We start from the raw sequence: 17,836 nt of genomic DNA, 5'->3' as shown, positions 1-17,836 counted from the left end.
AGGGGGCGCAATCGGTCGGGGTCTGGTCCGATTTCCCCATTCTCCACCACGCTGCCTAGTATGCAGAGGCGCGTGGTGTTGAAAATGCACTTGTCCTCGTTGTAAGTGAGGTTGAGTTTTTGTGCGGTTTTCAGGAACCTCTCGAGGTTCGAGTCGTGATCCTGCTGGTTGTGACCGCAGATGGTGACGTTGTCGAGGTAGGGGAAGGTTGCCTGCAAATGGTGGTCATCGACCATGCGGTCCATCTCCCTCTGGAAGACCGAGACCCCATTCGTCACCCCAAAGGGGACTCTGAGGAATTGGTAGAGGCGTCCGTTCGCCTCGAAGGCGGTGTACGGGCGGTCCTCTGGTCTGATAGGGAGCTGGTGGTATGCTGACTTGAGGTCGATGGTGGAGAACACCCGTTGATCAGATCTTAGCGTCACAGGAACGAGTCAACCCCATGTCTTGCGTACCTGGGGATGAACCCGACATACCGGTAGCATCTACCTCCGAACCAGTAGCAGTGGAACCCGATGAACTAACCGATGAAAAGGGGCCAGAATCGCCTCCGCACCAAGAACAAGAACCTCAGGAAAGGCACTATCCCGAAAGGATCAGGAAGCCGCCCCAAAGACTGAATCTATAAATGGACTATTGTTGTTTAATGTACATGTTAAAGTGTTAATTGTTATTGGAATATTATGGGTACTACTAATCTAAAACGGGAGGAATTGTAGTGTGTGTACCTTTAAGAGAGAACTACTTTTACAGCTCCTGTATACTGTAAGTACCGGCAGTGACCACACCTGTATATAAGCCTTGAGCATGCCTCTGTACCCCAGTCTTGAGACTACCCTACTCCAGTAAATACCGGTTGATTGTTAAGTTACAGCATCCGTGTGGTTATTGAAAAACATCATACTCTCAGAATCACGGATCTAACAAAGTCGGCTCTTTCATCCTGGTGGCAGAATTGTAAACTCAGTGTGTTCTCACAATGCAAACTAAACAAGCGCTAATATACAAAACATCTTTTTTTAATTTATTAATTTCCCTTGAGAAGGTGGTGGTGAGCCGCTGCCTTGAACTGCTGCAGCCCGTGTGGTGATGGTACTCCCACAGTGCTGTTACATAGAGAGTTTCAGGATTTTGACCCAGCGATGATGAAGGATCAGTGATATACTTCTAAGTCAGGATGGTGTGTGACTTGAAGAGGAACTTGGAGGTGGTGGTGTTCCCGTGCGCCTGCACCCTTGTCCTTCTAGGTGGTAGAGGTCGCGAGGTTGGGAGCTGTGTTGAAGAAGCCTTGGCGAATTGCTGCAGTGCATTTTGTAGATGGTACACACTGCAGACATGATGCGCTGGTGGTGGATAAGGCAGGCTACTTTGTCCTGGATGGTGTTGAGCTTATCGAATGTTGTTGGAGCTGCACTTAATCAGGCAAGTCGAGATATTTCCATCAGATTCCTGACTTGTGCCTTGTAGGTGGTGGAATGCCTTTGGGGAATCAAGGGGTGAGTCACTCGCTGCAGAATACCCAAAAGTGCGAAATGATACATTTTGGTAGGAAGAACGAGGAGAGGCAATATAAACGAAAGGGTACAGTTCAAAATGAGGTGCATGAACAGAGAGACCTGGGGGTATACGTACACAAATCGTTGAAGGTGGCAGGGCAGGGCAGGTTGAGAAAGTGGTTAAAAAAGCATATGGGATCCTGGGCTTCATAAATAGAGGCACAGGGCTGGGTTTTCTGAATGGGAAGCTTTTGGAGGCAGGACTCCCATTTGTCAGGTTTCAGTCCCGCCTCCATCAGCTTCTGGCCAATCAGCGGGATTTTCCCCTGATTGACCTGGCGGGCTCAGCAGGCCAATTAAGGGGAAGTCAGTGAGTCAAGAAGTTTTGAAAGAAGAAATGTCATCGTTTGACAGCTCTGTGAAGCTGTCAAACACTGACATTCTGTGTAGTTTGATGAGCCCTTATGTTCAGGACTCATCAAACCTTTCTACTTTGCAGAAATCAGCTGGCTGTTGTACCGGAGGATGCAACAGCTAGTCTGTGATCTCTACAATGGAGATGTCGGGGACTCCAGCTCCACAGCGGCTGAAGGCTGTAGGTAGAAACAAAGGTAAGTTAACATTTTCTAACACTTTACACTCACCTCACATACTTACCACTCCACACTTGCACCCATCACTCACCTCTACATTGTACTTTCAGATCCCTCCGACCCCCGCAGACCTCCTACTCGCCTCCTACACCCCAGCAGGGTTCCCCAGGTCGGGAAGCCCACACTTCAGGACGAAAAATGGGGATAATCCCATTTTCTGCCTGTTAACTACCTGTTAACAGGCAGTTAATAGGCTTTAATCCCTTCCCGCCTCCAAGGTGATGGGACCCAGGGCAGGACGGCTACCCACCCCCAAATTCTGCAACTTTCCCAGCAGTCCCGTCTCCATACCCACCTCCTTGGGGCTGAGAAAATCCAGCCCATAGAGCACAAAATCAAGGAAGTTATGATGAACCTTTATAAAATAATGGTCCGGCCTCAACTGGATTATTATGTTTAATTCTGAGCACCACACTTTAGAAAGGATGTGAAGGCCTTAAGAGTGCAGAAAAGATTTACAAGAATGGTTTCAGGGATGAGGGACATGGATAGACTGGAGATGCTGGAGTTGTTCTCCTTAGAGCAGAGAAGATTGAGAGGAGATTTGATAGAGGTGTTCAAAATCACGAGGGGTCTAGACAGAGTAGATAGAGAGAAACTGTTCCCATTGGCGGAAGGGTCGAGAACCAGAGGACACAGATTTAAGGTGATTGGCAGAAGAACCAAAGGCGACATGAGGAAAAACCTTTTCACGCAGCGAGTGGTTAGGATCTGGAATGCACTGCCTGAGAGGGTGGTGGAGGCAGATTCAATCGTGGTTTTCAAAGGGGAATTGGATAAGCACCTGAAGGAAAAAATTTGCAGGGCTACGGGGAATGGGCGGGGGAGTGGGACTAGCTGAAGTGCTCTTGCAGAGAGCGGGCACGGGCTTGACAGGCCGAATGTGCTGTTGTAGGAATGTCTAGTTCCTATCCAAAAGACTGAGGTCCACTCAGGCGGTCAAATAAATGAGGTTTAATGAAAACAAACAGAGTTTAACGGATAACTACAGGAGAACATCGAATATAGGTCTAGTCAGTTCGGAGGCTCCACGAGGACTGCTTGGGCAGTCCCGTGGCTGACATCATGACATCATCGCGTTTTTCCCGCTGGTGGGGGATCACGTGATGAACGGCGTGACGTCATCGCGTTTACCCGCGCTATTAAAGTGATCTCGTCTGTACGTGTAAACAGTGAAAACAAAGATACAGACTCAGGCTGTAGCTAACATATTATTAAAGGGAATTATATACAATTGATCGGAGTCCCTTAGTGGCTCCGCCACATGTGCTCCCCCAGAATTGCCTTTAATAGCAAAAGTAAAACGGCGAGGAGGCCTGACAAGCCTGTCAGATCGACTTCTGTAGCCTTGAGGCGGAAGCTGAATGACGGCAGGTGAGCTGGCGGGCGGTTGCATTTGATCTGGCACGGCGACTGTAGGCGGTCGGCCACGTTTCGGCGGTTGTGCGATCTCGACTGGGCGGTCAAGGTCCAAATGTGCCGGCTTCAACCGGTCAACCGAAATGTGGTCCGGTTTGCCACCGATATCGACCGAAAAAGTTTTGTCTCCCGGCTCTATCACGCGGAAAGGACCAGTGTAAGGGGGCTTGAGCGGATCCCAATGAGCATCGTGGCGGATAAACACATAGTCAGCGTTCTTCAGCTCAGCTGGGACGTGGGAGCTCTGCAAGCCGTGACATGATGTAGGCACTGGAGCGAAACTTCTGGCCGCCTCCTGATGGCTGTTGAGCTGCTGGAATGCGGACCATGGCTCTGTTGGAGTTGGAAGGAAATCTCCTGGTACACGTAGCGGCTGGCCATATACGAGCTCCGCCGAGGACGACTGAAGATCTTCTTTAGGTGCCGTACGAAGACCCAAAAGGACCCATGGAAGCCTGTCTACCCAGCCCGCGCCTTGAAGGCTGGCTCGCAGTGCGGCTTTGAGCGACCTGTGGAATCGTTCGCACAGGCCGTTCGCCTGTGGATGGTAGGCAGTGGTGCGATGTAGCTTGACGCCGAGCCCCTGAGCCACAGCGTTCCAGAGCTCAGAAGAAAACTGCGGCCCATGATCAGAAGAGATGTCCCCCGGCACCCCGAAACGGGCGACCCAAGAGGAGATGAATGCCCTGGCAACGTCTGCGGAAGTGGTGGATGATAAAGGAACCGCCTCTGGCCATCGAGTGGTGCGGTCCACCATTGTAAGAAGATGAGTAAACCCGTGCGAAGGCGGAAGTGGCCCCATCAGGTCCACATGCACATGATCAAACCTACGTTCCGGAACAGCGAAAGTGGCCAATGGAGCCTTGACGTGACGCTGCACCTTGGCCTTTTGACAGACCACGCAGGTGTTGGCCCAGTCGCGAACATCCATGTGCATGCCCCGCCACACGAATTTGGACGACATCAGCCATTGCGAGGCCTTCATGCCAGGGTGCGACAACCCGTGTATGGAGTCATAAACTTTTCGGTGCCAGGTGACCGGCACGATAGGGCGAGGATCTCCTATGGAGATGTTGCAGAGTAGCATAGTGCCCGCGGCATATAATTTGACGTCGGCCGCTTGGAGGCTAGAGGGGTTGGTTCTGTAAGATTGGACTTCCGGATCCGAGGCTTGATCCGCAGCCATGAGGGCATAGTCGATGCTGAGCTGGACTTCATGAACGGTCGCGCGGGAGAGGCAATCCGCCACCAGGTTGTCCTTACCGGACACATGCTGAATGTCAGTGGTGAATTCTGAGATAAACGGCAACTGATGTTGCTGCCGAGCTGACCACGGTTCGGCGGTCTTGGCCATAGCGAACGTTAGTGGCTTATGGTCCACAAAAGCCGTGAACAGATGTCCCTCTAGCAAGAACTGGAAATGGCGGATGGCCAGAAAAAGAGCCAGCAACTCCCGGTCGAACGTGCTGTACATCCGTTCGTTTCGCCGTAGTTGACGGCTGAAAAACGCCAGCGGTTGCTACGTCCCATGCACCCACTGTTCCTGCACTGCACCGATGGTGTAGTCCGACGCGTCGGTGGTAAGGGCGATGGTGGCACCTGGCAGTGGGTGCGCCAGCATGGTTGCGTTGGCTAAGGCGCCTTTTGTGTCGACGAACGCCCGGTCCATGTCGACCATCCAGCTAATCGGATCCTTGCCGGACTTGCCCTTGAGGGCCTCATACAGGGGCTGCATGAGCAGAGCTGCATTAGGGACAAACCGGTGATAAAAATTTACCATCCCGAGGAACTCCTGCAGGGCCCTGACGGTCTGCGGGCACGGGAATGAAGTAACTGCCTCCACCTTCGTTTGCAGGGGAATGGCGCCGTCCGATGTGATGCGATGGCCTAAGAAATCAATCTGCTGCAGGCCGAACTGGCAGTTGGCCGGGTTGATGATCAAGCCGTGTTGACTGAGGCGTCTAAAGAGGGTGCGCAAATGGCAGATGTGCTCCTCTTTATTAGGGCTGGCGATGAGGATGTCGTCGAGGTAGACGAATAGAAACTTGAGGTCCTGAAGCACGGAGTCCATCAAGCGCTGGAAAGCCTGTGCAGCGTTCTTCAATCCAAATGGCATCCGCAGAAATTCAAACAGGCCGAATGGGGTGATGACTGCAGTTTTCGGGACGTCTTGTGGGTGTACGGGGACCTGGTGGTAGCCACGGACAAGGTCGACTTTTGAAAAAATGGTATTTCCCGCCAAATGGGCAGAGAAATCCTGAATATGAGGGATCGGGTACCAATCAGGAGTAGTGGCATCGTTCAGGCGTCGGTAGTCGCCACAAGGCCGTCATCCGCCGCCAGGTTTCGGAACAATGTGGAGAGGCGAAGACCAGGGACTATTCGACCGGCGAATAATCCCTAGCCGCTCCATCATGTCAAACTCCGCTTTCGCAGCCGCGAGCTTGCCAGGTTCGAGGCGCCGGGCCCGTGCGTAGACCGGGGAGCCAGTAGTGGTGATGTGATGTTCGATACCATGTTTCGTGGCCGTGGAAGAGAAAGTGGGTCTGGTCAGGCCTGGGAAATCTCCGAGGAGGCGAGTGAAGTCATCCGGAGGTGGGGACGCGCAGGAGACATTGCGCGCCATGGTGTTACCACGGTGGCACGGGATGGAGTGAAAAGTGGCTGCATTGATCAACCGGCGGTGCCGTTCATCCACCAGGAGGCCGTTGGTGCACAAAAAATCCGCCCCGAGGATGGCTTGAGAGACTTTGGCCGTGATGAAATCCCAGTAAAACCGCTGGCCACCGAAGCACACCTGGACCCGTCGGCTTCCGAAGGTCCGAATGGCCCCGCCATTAGCTGCCTGGAGGGAGGGGCCATGCCCCCCGGCTTGTAGATCAGGATTTGACGCGGGTAGGATGCTACGCTGCGCCCCAGAGGAAACGTCGACCAGATAGGGAGTCGTTGATGAAGAGGAGTTTTCCCGAATTACCGATTGCCATCGCAGCAACGGGGCGCTCGTTATAACCGGTCCTCTTTCGGCAGGGTGGCTGCTGTTTTTTTTTGAGCGAAAAGCTGCAGGGAGGGCGGCAGCATCTTGCTTTCGCGCCAAAACGGGCGTGGTAGAAGCACAACCCCGCAGGTTGAGGGGCTGGAGCAGCGTCTGTGGGGGATGGGCGCCTCATGGCAGCGCAGTACTGCTGTGTCACCGTGAAGATCTTATCCGCATCGGCAGCCAGCTCTGCGCAGTCTGTGACTTCCGACCTGGCTATGGCAGCCTGGACTTGCTCCGGTAGCTGGCTGAGAAATAGCTCCCTGAAGAGGAAGCATTCCGGTTTGGAGCCCAGGAGCGTGAGCATTTGGCTCATGAGCTCGGACGGCTTGGAGCCCCCAAGGCCAGGCATTTGAGCAGCCGGCGGGCGCGCTCCAACTTCGTGAGCCCGAAGACTTGTAACAACCGTGCCTTTATCGTTTCATACTTGCGATCTTCTGGTGGATTACCAAGCAGGCTGACGATCCGCGAGGCTGTGGCACTGTCGAGGGCGGAGACTACGTAATAGTAACGGGTCTGATCCGCAGCGATGTTCCTGATGGTGAACTGGGCTTCAGCCTGGATGAACCACGTGGCTGGCTGTTGCACCCAGAACTGTGGTAGCTTCAAAGCGACAGCGTTCGATTCCATGTTCAGTAACTTCTGCGAAAACCGTTCGCAAAAGTCGGGGTCACCAATGTAGGAATGTCTAGTTCCTATCCAAAAGACTGAGGTCCACTCAGGTGGTCAAATAAACGAGGTTTAATGAAAACAAACAGAGTTTAATGGATAACTACAGGAGAACATCGAATATAGGTCTAGTCAGTTCGGAGGCTCCACGAGGACTGCTTGGGCGGTCCCGTGGCTGACGTCATGATGTCATCACGTTTTTCCCACCGGTGGGGGATCACGTGATGAACGGCGTGACGTCATCGCGTTTACCCGTGCTATTAAAGTGATCGCGCTCTGTACATGTAAACAGTGAAAACAAAGATACAGACTTAGGCTGTAGCTAACATATTATTAAAGAGAATTATATACAACTGATCGGAGTCCCTTAGTGGCTCCGCCACACTGTAACCATTCTATGAATCACAAAACCTCATTAAAGCTGTGCTGACCCATATTTCTTTCTGCTTACACGAGCAAACTAAAGAAGCAAGAAAGTTACCAAATATTTATCCTAGTAACATGTTACGTAGATAGTTACGTTTTCATAGCAAAGGTCATCACAAGGAACAAAGCTGACAAAGAATAGCTACTTGAATAAGATACCAGAGTACAACTGGCAGCCCCAGAGAGAGAAAGGGAGAAAGTGGACAATTAAAGAAGCAATATATTGAATGCAGAAACTCAATGATGCTGCTGGTCTCTGGTTTCTCACTCCTGGGTTCAGCGTCTGTGACTGGCAAGGCTAGCAGCAGCTTGATTTCGTGCAAGTTTTGAGTAATGGGCAACACTATGGGCTGGATTTTGCCATGGGAAGCTTTTGGAGGTGGGACTCCCACTTGTCAGGTTTCAGTCCCACCTCCAACAACTTCTGGCCAACTCACACCATTTTCCCTTGATTGACCTTGTTAAGCCCGCCCAGCGGGCTTAGCAGGCCAATTAAGGGAAAGCCGGTTACAGAGAACGTCATCTGTCAAAAAATTTTGATAGATGAATTGTCATCATTTGACAGCTCTGTGAAGTTGTCAAACATTGACATTCTCTGTAGTTTGATGACTTCTTGAATTTAAGACTCATCAAACCTCTTTCTTTTGCAGAAATTAGATGGCCGTTGCATTGGAGAATGACACGGCCATCCGTCATCTCTGCCGGTGAGATGCGAGACTCTCCACATACCCACCGATTGAAGCCTGCAGGAAGAAACAAAGGTAAGTAAACTTTTTCTATCACTTTCCACTCACCTCACATACTTACCTCTCCACACTTGCAACCATCACTTACCTTCACAGCGCACTTTTGCACCCCTCCGACCCCTGCAGACCCACTACTCGCCTTGGTGACCCTGGCGGGGTTCGCAGCCTTCGGAAAGCCCGCACTTGTGTGGGTAAAATGGGGATAATCCTCTTATCTGCCTGTTAACTATCTAATCCCCTTCCCGCCTCCAAGGAGACGGGACCCGGCGCGGGTCGGCGACCCGGCGCGGGTCGGCTACCCGCCTCCTAGCAAGATGGCATGAAGGCGGGTTGGGCACCCGCCCCCAGATTCTGCCATTTTCCTGGCAGTCCCGCCTCCATACCTGCCTCCCCAGGGCTGGCAAGATCGCGCCCATAGAGTCCCTTTTCCCAACTGAGAAACCTGGATGTAAGTCCAAGATCCATATTACAGGACAGCACTTAAAGTAGGAAAGAAGGCGAGGTAAATGAGAAGTAGTAACCAGGTGACACAAAGCTTGGGTCTTAATGGACTATAATTTGTTGGAGAACGGGGCGAAGGCACCACAATTTTGAAGTCCCATGAAAGAATGAGTTTGAGAAGAGGACACTGGCTTCATTTCAACCCAGTGAGACTGCAGCAAAGAAGAACAGCATGTAGGGCCATAGCCTCATGAAGAATATCTTTTGACAGTTTTATTATATATCAAAGCACTGTACAGTTAATCACTTTCACAATTATGTACATAGTTTTAATGGAAAAACAAATGCTTGAAAATAAAAATAATCAGCACATACCCAAAGAAATGTTCTTTATACAGTATTGCCATAGACATGCTCTCCTTGACCTAACTACGGATGTTTTATTCTCCTTGATGTAACTATAGATGTTTTCCCCTTTAGCTCCTAAACATAAATAAATGGCAAAATGGTAGGTCACGAGTTTCAGCATCAGCCAAGGAGTTATTTCCAGTTTACAGGAAGCACAATGCTGTCCCCATTTGGTGGAATATAATATTGCTGACAGATAAATAAGTCCACGACAACAGCATGTCTCTATTTTTCGGTCCATAAAACTGTGACTTACCTCAAAAATACGTTCCTTATAACTTAGATCATTTACTCAATTTGTCACCTGGACATTTACAAAATGATCATAACACGGATTCGATAAAACTGAGTAATTCCCACTCACTTGAAGGCCCTGTAATACCCTTTCTCCAGTCATGTGATCCATAGATTATATTTGTAATGTTTATATTGGGAAGCAATAAACAGCATCAAGTGAATTACTTGATTCAATCCTTTTTAAAATGTTTAACAAAGCATACATGTGATACTGTATTCAATGTATTTATTTTTTATTGTCCATTTTCTCCCTTCCTCTTTTAAAGGTGTTACTCTCACTGGGGCTGCCAGTTGTACTCTGCTACCTTATTCAAGTAGCTATACTTTGTGAGCTTTGGCAGTGAATTTTGACAAGCTATCCGACTATGGAAGGCAGCACCATCAAACCCAAACGTGTCCTCACCCAGCATCCCACTCACATGGACATTCCAGTCAGTGTTGGTGGACAGCAAACATCAGTAGGAACCCTGGCTGACACACGGGCTGGAATTTTAATTGGGAGGCGGGTTGGGAGCGCTGAGTGGGGGGCTCGGAAGCGCTCAGGAAACCCGGGTGAACGGGTTTCCCGCTGGCTCTGCTGAATTTAACGGCAGGGCCTGATTTGCATTTGAAACCTCTGTTTCCTACCCGCAGCCAACCAGATTGAGAGGCTGACTGGCTGCTGGGCGGGTAGGCCTGCGGCACTCGGCTGCTGAGAGGGGGGGAGGGAGGGATCGAGTGGGGGCCGAGGGGGTGGTCGGGGGCTGGACTCGAGCATTGGGGGGAGGGAGAGAACAAAGAGGGTCAGCATCGAGGCATCGGTGGTGGGGGCGGGAGGGGGGGTGGTGGTGGTGGAGGGAGAGAACATCGGGGACCGGCATCGGGGGTCGAGGGGGAGGGAGTGAACGGGGCTGGCCTGGAGAACGATCGGGGGGGGGTGGGGGTGGATAGCGGAGAGGCCGGGAAGACGATCAGAGGCCTTGTGGTGGGGGGGGCGGGGGGGGCGGTCACTGATTGCGGTGGGTGGATTAGGCGTGGACACTGGATCCAGGAGGTAACTGTAAAGGTACTTACCTCCTGGATCCAGCAGTCCTCGCCTTCCATTAGCTGGCGGGTTCACTGAGACTTGTAAAACCCGACCAGCCACAGTTAAATTTAAAATGCAGTTTAAATCTGAGGCACGCCATCCTCATTATAATGTTTAAACGGGCGACCCACCTCCTGGGCCTGCCCCCCACGTCCCACCTCCGTTAAAACCAGAGGTGGGCAGGTTGGAGGCGGGTTCTGGTCGGGATTCAGATTTTTAACACTTTCACTTCCCAATCAACCCCAACCCACCTGTTTTTTGGGGTAATTAAGTACAAGCGGGTGTGAACCAGATAATAACAAGTCACTGGAGCAGTTAGGAACTCATTCAGTCTAGTGTAAATAGATGTGCCTTTACCCACTAGCCACTGGAAGGAGCCACGACACAGCTTTCGTCATCCTTTTGTAAGTTTTATTGCTAGGCACCATTTTTGGTAAATCTGCCCTGATCAACTCTGGAAACAGGTGGGACTCTGTACACTGCAACACAACTACTTCACTGGGACTGCCCCACCTCATTCTGCATTGCTCATTACATGGGTAACAGTTTTTATTCAAGTATATATGCTGATTTTTGCATTCCTTGCATCCTCAGCCTGCTCCTGGCTCTCTTATGCTAGGAGGTGGTGAAAGCAGCATAAGCGGACTCCGTTTCTGCTTTTCCCTCCCTCTTTCCAGGGAGGCTTCAAATCAGTTTTACCACAGCACAAAATCTGCACAATGGAAGCGCAAAGGACCTCATAACATGACACATAGCAAACGGAAGAACCTCTGTCACATCTGAAAGCAACTACAGATGTCCTCTACGATGCGGTGGTGATCTCCAAATTACTCCCTGGAATTGGAATATATATCAATAACTGCTTAAAAGTTGCGTGGTAAGAATTGTAATGTAAAATAAAACTCAATTCATTATTATTGATAGAAAAACACAAAATACTTAGCAAATCACAAAACCAGGAACATGAGCACAACTAAACACAGCGACTGGACTTTAAATAAAAAGAGAGCTGTGGGGCATTGCATTCAATAAAATCTTTCAGCTATCTGCTAATTTCTCCATGGCTTTCATTTGAATTTAGTTACCACTTGTTAGTGACATTGTAAACATAGTGGGAAGGTCTTCTCTGATTGCTACTTCTAGTGAAAGTGTGAACATTTTCTTTTAGATCACATTTACAGTATCAGTAGGAAACATAGAAACATAGGAGCAGGAGTAGGCCATTCGGCCCTTCGAGCCTGCTCCGCCATTCAATATGATCATGGCTGATCCTCTATCTCAAAACCATATTCCCGCTCTCTCCCCATACCCCTTGATGCCTTTTGTGTCTAGAAATCTATCTATCTCCTTCTTAAATATATTCAGTGACTTGGCCTCCACAGCATTCTGTGGTAGAGAATTCCACAGGTTCACCAGTGAGTGAAGAAATTTCTCCTCATCTCAGTCCGAAATGTCCTACCCCGTATCCTGAGACTGTGACCCCTCATTCTAGACCCCCCAGCCAGGGGAAACATCCTCCCTGCATCCAGTCTGTCTAGCCCTGTCAGAATTTTGTATGTTTCAATGAGATCCCCTCTAGGAATAGCAAGTATACAAAATCTTCCCGCTATGTTTGCCATGTCACAAATGCATGGTAGCCATAGATTATTTGCAGCATGCAGTATGCAATAGAGAGATACTGAGAGATGTAAACGGGAGCAGAGATTTGAAAACAGCTTACCATTTTGTGCTATAATTCATAATGTCCAGCAACAACTATAATCATTCTGTACTCTGACCTTTCTCTAACAATACTTGTTCAGGGTCCTGACCTTAAACAGGCTTCTCAGTAATTGCTTGGGAATCAGCAAGAATAAAACACGGTGAAAAACAAAATAATGCAGAAAGCGTTACAGACCATTTCTGGGAAAAATTTTCAAAACCTCAACAGCAAAAATTGAAGCCAAGATTTAAAAAGAATTTTGGAAGCCAACTAGTTACAAATTTAGAATAGAAACGCACAATCCTGGAAGATATAGACTGAATATCGCAAGCTGGTTCCTCTCAAAGTCCTATTATAAACTTCAACAGTGAACGCTTCAATCCTTTCAGTAAGGTCTCATTTATTTATAAGCGCCATGGGACGTTCTACTACATTAAAGGTGCTATATAAATGCAAGTTGTTGTTTATGAGCGTGGCCTTCTTATCTTGCTGTTGTGTAACACAGCCATCACACACAGATTAGAGATAGCGCAATGTGTCTTTGTTATAATATGGGCTTTCTCCCATCATTGTTCATTTGCAATCATGGCAAAAGGGCAGTCTCCATATGCAGACTGAACCTCCTAAGAACTGAAACCTAGGACCATAGAACCATAGTATACAGCACAGAGAAGATCATTCAACTCATAACGCTCCATTGCCCTCTACTTCAAATATTTATCCACTTTTCCATTAAAAGATGTCATGGTCTCTGCTTCAACCATGTCCTGTGACAAGGCATTCCATGTTGTAATAACTCTGTGTAAAGAAATTTCTCCTAATCTCACTCCTCATTCCCTTGGTGACAATTTTATGAAACCATTGAAGCGCTATGCCCTTATATGTGTTGCGAGTTGGATAAAGTGCCATAGGATAAATAATTACCCCGAATCATGATTTTCACCACTAGAGATCATGTGGGATCCCAATAAATTGTCCTGATTTCTTTGAAAGATGGAAATACCATGAAGTCAGGACAATGTGTACAGGTTAATACTAAAAGTTGGGTTTATTTACAAGTGGAATAGTACAGAAGTAGTGAGAAACAGCAGGGTCAATGTCTGGTCCCTGCACAGACCCAGCAGGAGGTAAGAACAACAAGAATAGCAACCATCCAACCGGATGAATGTTGGTCTGGCTGGAGCGCTGGGGTCAATCTGATTTTGATATAACCGGTGAGCTCCTGGGCCAGAGGGAATGAGAAATTGCAGCCTTTAAAGAAATGATGGAAAACTTTAAAGAGACAGAACCATTTAAAAGTACTGTAAGTTGCTGCATATGAGAGTAAAAATTGTGTTAGCTTTTGAAAAGCCTAGAATTCTTTCTGAAAGCTTTTTGGGACAAGAAAGCGGCTGGCAATACCCAATGGCTGTTACAATAAAACGTTGAAGCAACTAAAGAAGTTTGTGGGCTACTAGTGGAGCATTGCAGTACTTATCCATCTGATAGTTGGTCAAGTGACAGCATTGCTGCATGAGGTGGGTCCAAAGGAAGGGGGAGAGGGAGATGCATCCTTCCCTGAGGACACCAAGACAGCATGTCTGGCAGGAGTGGGTGGCCACACTCTCTTCCACATGCAAAACCTTGAAACAGGCACAGAAGAAAAGTGACATGCCTTAAGGAAACTGCCTCGAAAGCATACCCATAAATTCCATTTACCAGTTCATGTATGCACACCACAAAGTGTTGCCAGGCAACCTGTTGCACATGTACTGCTGGCCCATGCCAAGACTGCACACGACATTATAGATCTTTTCTTGTGGCTATGGATTCCCACAGAGCAGAAATTTCAACAGAATGCCTTGCAACACTACAATATTCCAAGGTTTCTCATATAAAATCTACTTGCATGCTGCATGGTGCCATCATGATATCTACGATGGGAAAGCAAGTTGTGAGGAGGACACAAAGGTTCTGCAAAGGGATATAGATAGGTTAAGTGAGTGGGCAAAAATTTGGCAGATGGAGTATAATGTGGGAAAATGTGAGGTTATCCACTTCGGTAGGAAGAATAGAAAAGCAAAATGGAGAGAGACTACAGAATGCTGGGGTACGGAGGGATCTGGGTGTCCTCATACATGAAACACAAAAAGTTAGTATGCAGGTACAGCAAGTAATTAGGAAGGCAAATGGAATGTTGGCCTTTATTGCAAGGGGGACAGAGTATAAAAGTAGGAAAGTCTTGCTACAACTGTACAGGGCATTAGTGTACTGGTACTGGTTTTGGTCTCCTTATTTAAGGAGGGATATACTTGCATTGGAGGCAGTTCAGAGAAGGTTCATTAGGTTGATTCCTGAGATGAAGGGGTTGTCTTATGAAGAAAGGTTGAGCAGCTTGAGCCTATACTCATTGGAGTTTAGAAGAATGAGAGGGGATCTTATTGAAACATATAAGATTCTGAGGGGGGTTGACAAGATAGATGCTGAGAGGATGTTTCCCCTCGTGGGGGAATCTAGATCTAGGGGGCATAGTCTCAGAATAAGTGGTCGCCCATTTAAGATGGAGATGAGGAGGAATTTCTTCTCTCAGAGGGTCGTGAATCTTTGGAATTCTCTACTGTAAAGTCTGTGGGTTATATGGTGAATTAATACACAGACTACAAGAGTAACTTTAACAGGACTTTACTATTCGAAGGTCAGGGCGAATCTGCCCAATAAATCCTTACACAGCACTTATATACCGGTGTGGTCACTCCCGGTATTACAGTATACAGCAGCCAAGGTAAAGTAGTGCAACACCTAAAATAGTTCTCTTAAAGGTGGACGGTTACATACAATAGTTCTCTTAAAGGTAGAACGGTTACATACACTACAATCCTCCCTTTTTAGCTTACAACATACTTATTCCCCATTAAACATAACATATATCCAACTTCATGTAAAAACAGTTCACAGATGTAGTCTCTGCGGAAACAGTTCACAGATTCAGTCTCTGCGGGAAACAGTTCACGTTGCTGGAGTGACTCGTCCAATAGTCCTTCACTGGACTTAACAGCGTGAACTTCCGTCACTTCTGAACCAGCATTGTTGACTTTTAAAAGCTTGAGTACCTTGGGAAGTTTTTCTACTTCCAAACTGATTTGGCTCCGTACGGAGGGACCACGTGCGTGACCTGGTAGACGGGATAATGGTTCAGATGGTCATCATCTTCTGCTTCGTCTTTTCCTTTTCTGCTTCTTGGAGACTCTCTGGGCTCCACTGTCAGCTGCCAGCTGCATGCACCGTTCCTCCTTCTCGTCCTCCTTTTTCCGTAGTAGCGCCACCATCTCCCGATGTTCCTTAGACTTTAGGTGATTCTTCATGGTTTCTGCACCTTGGGAGTTTTCATCACAAGCTGGGCAGAGCAGGTCATCGTAATATTCGGTGTCGTCCAACAGGTCATGGTAATATTCGGTGTCGTCCTGAGCTAGGCCAGCGAGAGGGTCTTCTATTTCCTCCATACCCAGCTGGACGTTAGCCAGCTTTTGTTCCAAATCCAGACATCTTTCCTGAAGAGACTTCTTCATGCGTTCAGTTTCATCCAGCTTTTTCTGGGCTTCCTGCAAGTCTTTTACTAATGACCTCATTCGTGATTTCAATACTTCAACTTCATTGGGAGATTGATTGATTGTATTATTCAATCCCTCTACTGGAGCAGCTGTTTCAGCATTCTGTTGTTCAACATTGACGTGAATCAGCGTACTTTTGGCATCCAAGGTTTGCTCTGCTGCCATCTTCTCAGTCTGTGTTGCAACCTCAGCTATTCCAATAACTTTTGGGAGCTCCAAACCCCTCTCCTTTGAAGATTTAGACTCATGTCCAAATTGTTCCCATTTCAGAGTCTTGTCCCTCAGCATATGAAGGAGTTGGCTGACCGTTGACTCTTCTGACCTCATCCATTTCCCAGTAGCTGCAGGGCTGTTTATAACCTTGCCCTGGGGCTCCTTTGCTGTTTCTACTTCGCCATCATCCGCAGCCTCCACCATTCGAATTTCCACAAATGAATCGTCCGGTGATGCTGCACCCAACTTCAGTAGGAGCTCGGAATTCATGGCGACCAACTCAGCCTTTTCTGCCTGCAATCTGCTAACAAGCGCCTTCAGTTGCTGAACATCTTGCTCCACCAGATTAGAGCACGCACCTTCAGAAACCGAATCAGCTTTGATTCGCTTGGCCTCCTTGCGCAGACGGTTTGTGTGCTCCTGCTCCCTTTTCTCCCTCAGCTGTTTCTGTTGTCTTTCCAGATTCTCCCACTCTGTGTCAAAGAACGTTTTCATTGCTTTTATCTCTTGCTCGAGACGGCAACTCAATTGTTCTAATTGCTGTTGTAATTTGAAATGGAGTTGAGTTCGAGCCCGGTGTTCCTCAGACTTGTGCATGTCTGTAAACTGGACAGACTCAGAATTCTCTGCCAAACTATGTTGTTGTTGTTCAGTGGAATTCTGTTCTGAAACTTTGTTCTCCTTTGAAGCATCAGTATTTATGCACTCCTTCGTTTTTCCAACCTTAGTCAGCAAGTCCATTTTAGACTTGTCTTTCGCACCTGGGCTGGTCTTGTCGTCATCCGTTTCAGAGTCTGAGCTGATTGTCTTCACCGAGTTCTCACTCGTTATTGCTTTTAGGTAGTGCCATTCCATGTTTATTTCCCTGATCCACTCCCGTCCCAGAAGTGGTGGACCTCCCTCAGGTAGTACATATAAGTCCATTCCTTGGTGTTCTTTGCCCCTGTCTCTCACCTTGACTTGTATCTTTCCCATGGGGTATACTTTATGCCCCGTGTATGTCTGCAATACGATCTTGGTATCTCTCAAGGGTATATGTGAGAATAGCCGATTGTAATCCCTTCGATTTATGACTGATAGGGCTGATCCTGTGTCCAATTCCATTTTCACTTGGACTCCGGCTACTTTTAGTGTGACCCAGATAGTTTGTAGGTCAGCTTCCTTACTCACATTGTGAATTCTCAGACTACCCAGTTCCTGGCCGTTCAGGTCTGAATCCGAATTCTGTTCATCTGAACTCTTCTCAGCCACCTTGTGTACCTTGCTGTACTTTTCCTGCGGTGACTTTTTCCTGTTATTGGTCTTCTTTCCTGACCGGCATACTTTAGCTATGTGACCAAGCTTGCCACATTTTCTACATTCCTGGTTTTTAAACCAGCATTGGTTCTGGTTGTGTGTTGTCTTCCCACAACGATAACATTTTGTTGTACCCGAAGTCATTTGATCCACGCTGAGTACCGCTGCCTTCAGCTGCATTTCCGCAGTGCCTCTCGCGGCTGCTTCGTGTGATGCTGCAATAAGGACAGCCTTGTCAAGTGTAAGATCGCTCTCTTCGAGCAGTCGCTTTTGTGTTCCTTCCTTCGACAACCCGCACACGAACTTGTCTCTCAATGCCTCTGTCAGATTTCCCCCAAACTGGCAGTATTTTGCTAGTCTACGCAGTTCGACCAAGTATTCCG

General features: G+C 48.2%; 1 protein-coding gene across 1 annotated transcript in view; it reads left to right on the top strand.

Moving 5' to 3' along the window:
• Positions 1 to 8,360: 8,360 nt before the first annotated feature.
• asl (argininosuccinate lyase) overlaps positions 8,361 to 17,836 on the top strand; it is a 50,056-nt gene continuing 40,580 nt past the window's right edge. The window contains exon 1 of the mRNA XM_085964491.1: positions 8,361 to 8,458. Coding sequence (XP_085820617.1) covers positions 8,374 to 8,458 — 85 coding nt within the window. The 5' untranslated portion in view covers positions 8,361 to 8,373. The remainder of the gene's footprint in view (positions 8,459 to 17,836) is intronic.

Source organism: Somniosus microcephalus, chromosome 22, assembly GCF_052327205.1.
Source record: "Somniosus microcephalus isolate GS21.2 chromosome 22, FLI_Smic_1.0, whole genome shotgun sequence".
Lineage (NCBI taxonomy): Eukaryota > Metazoa > Chordata > Chondrichthyes > Squaliformes > Somniosidae > Somniosus > Somniosus microcephalus.
This window is presented reverse-complemented; position numbering and strand designations above follow the sequence as displayed.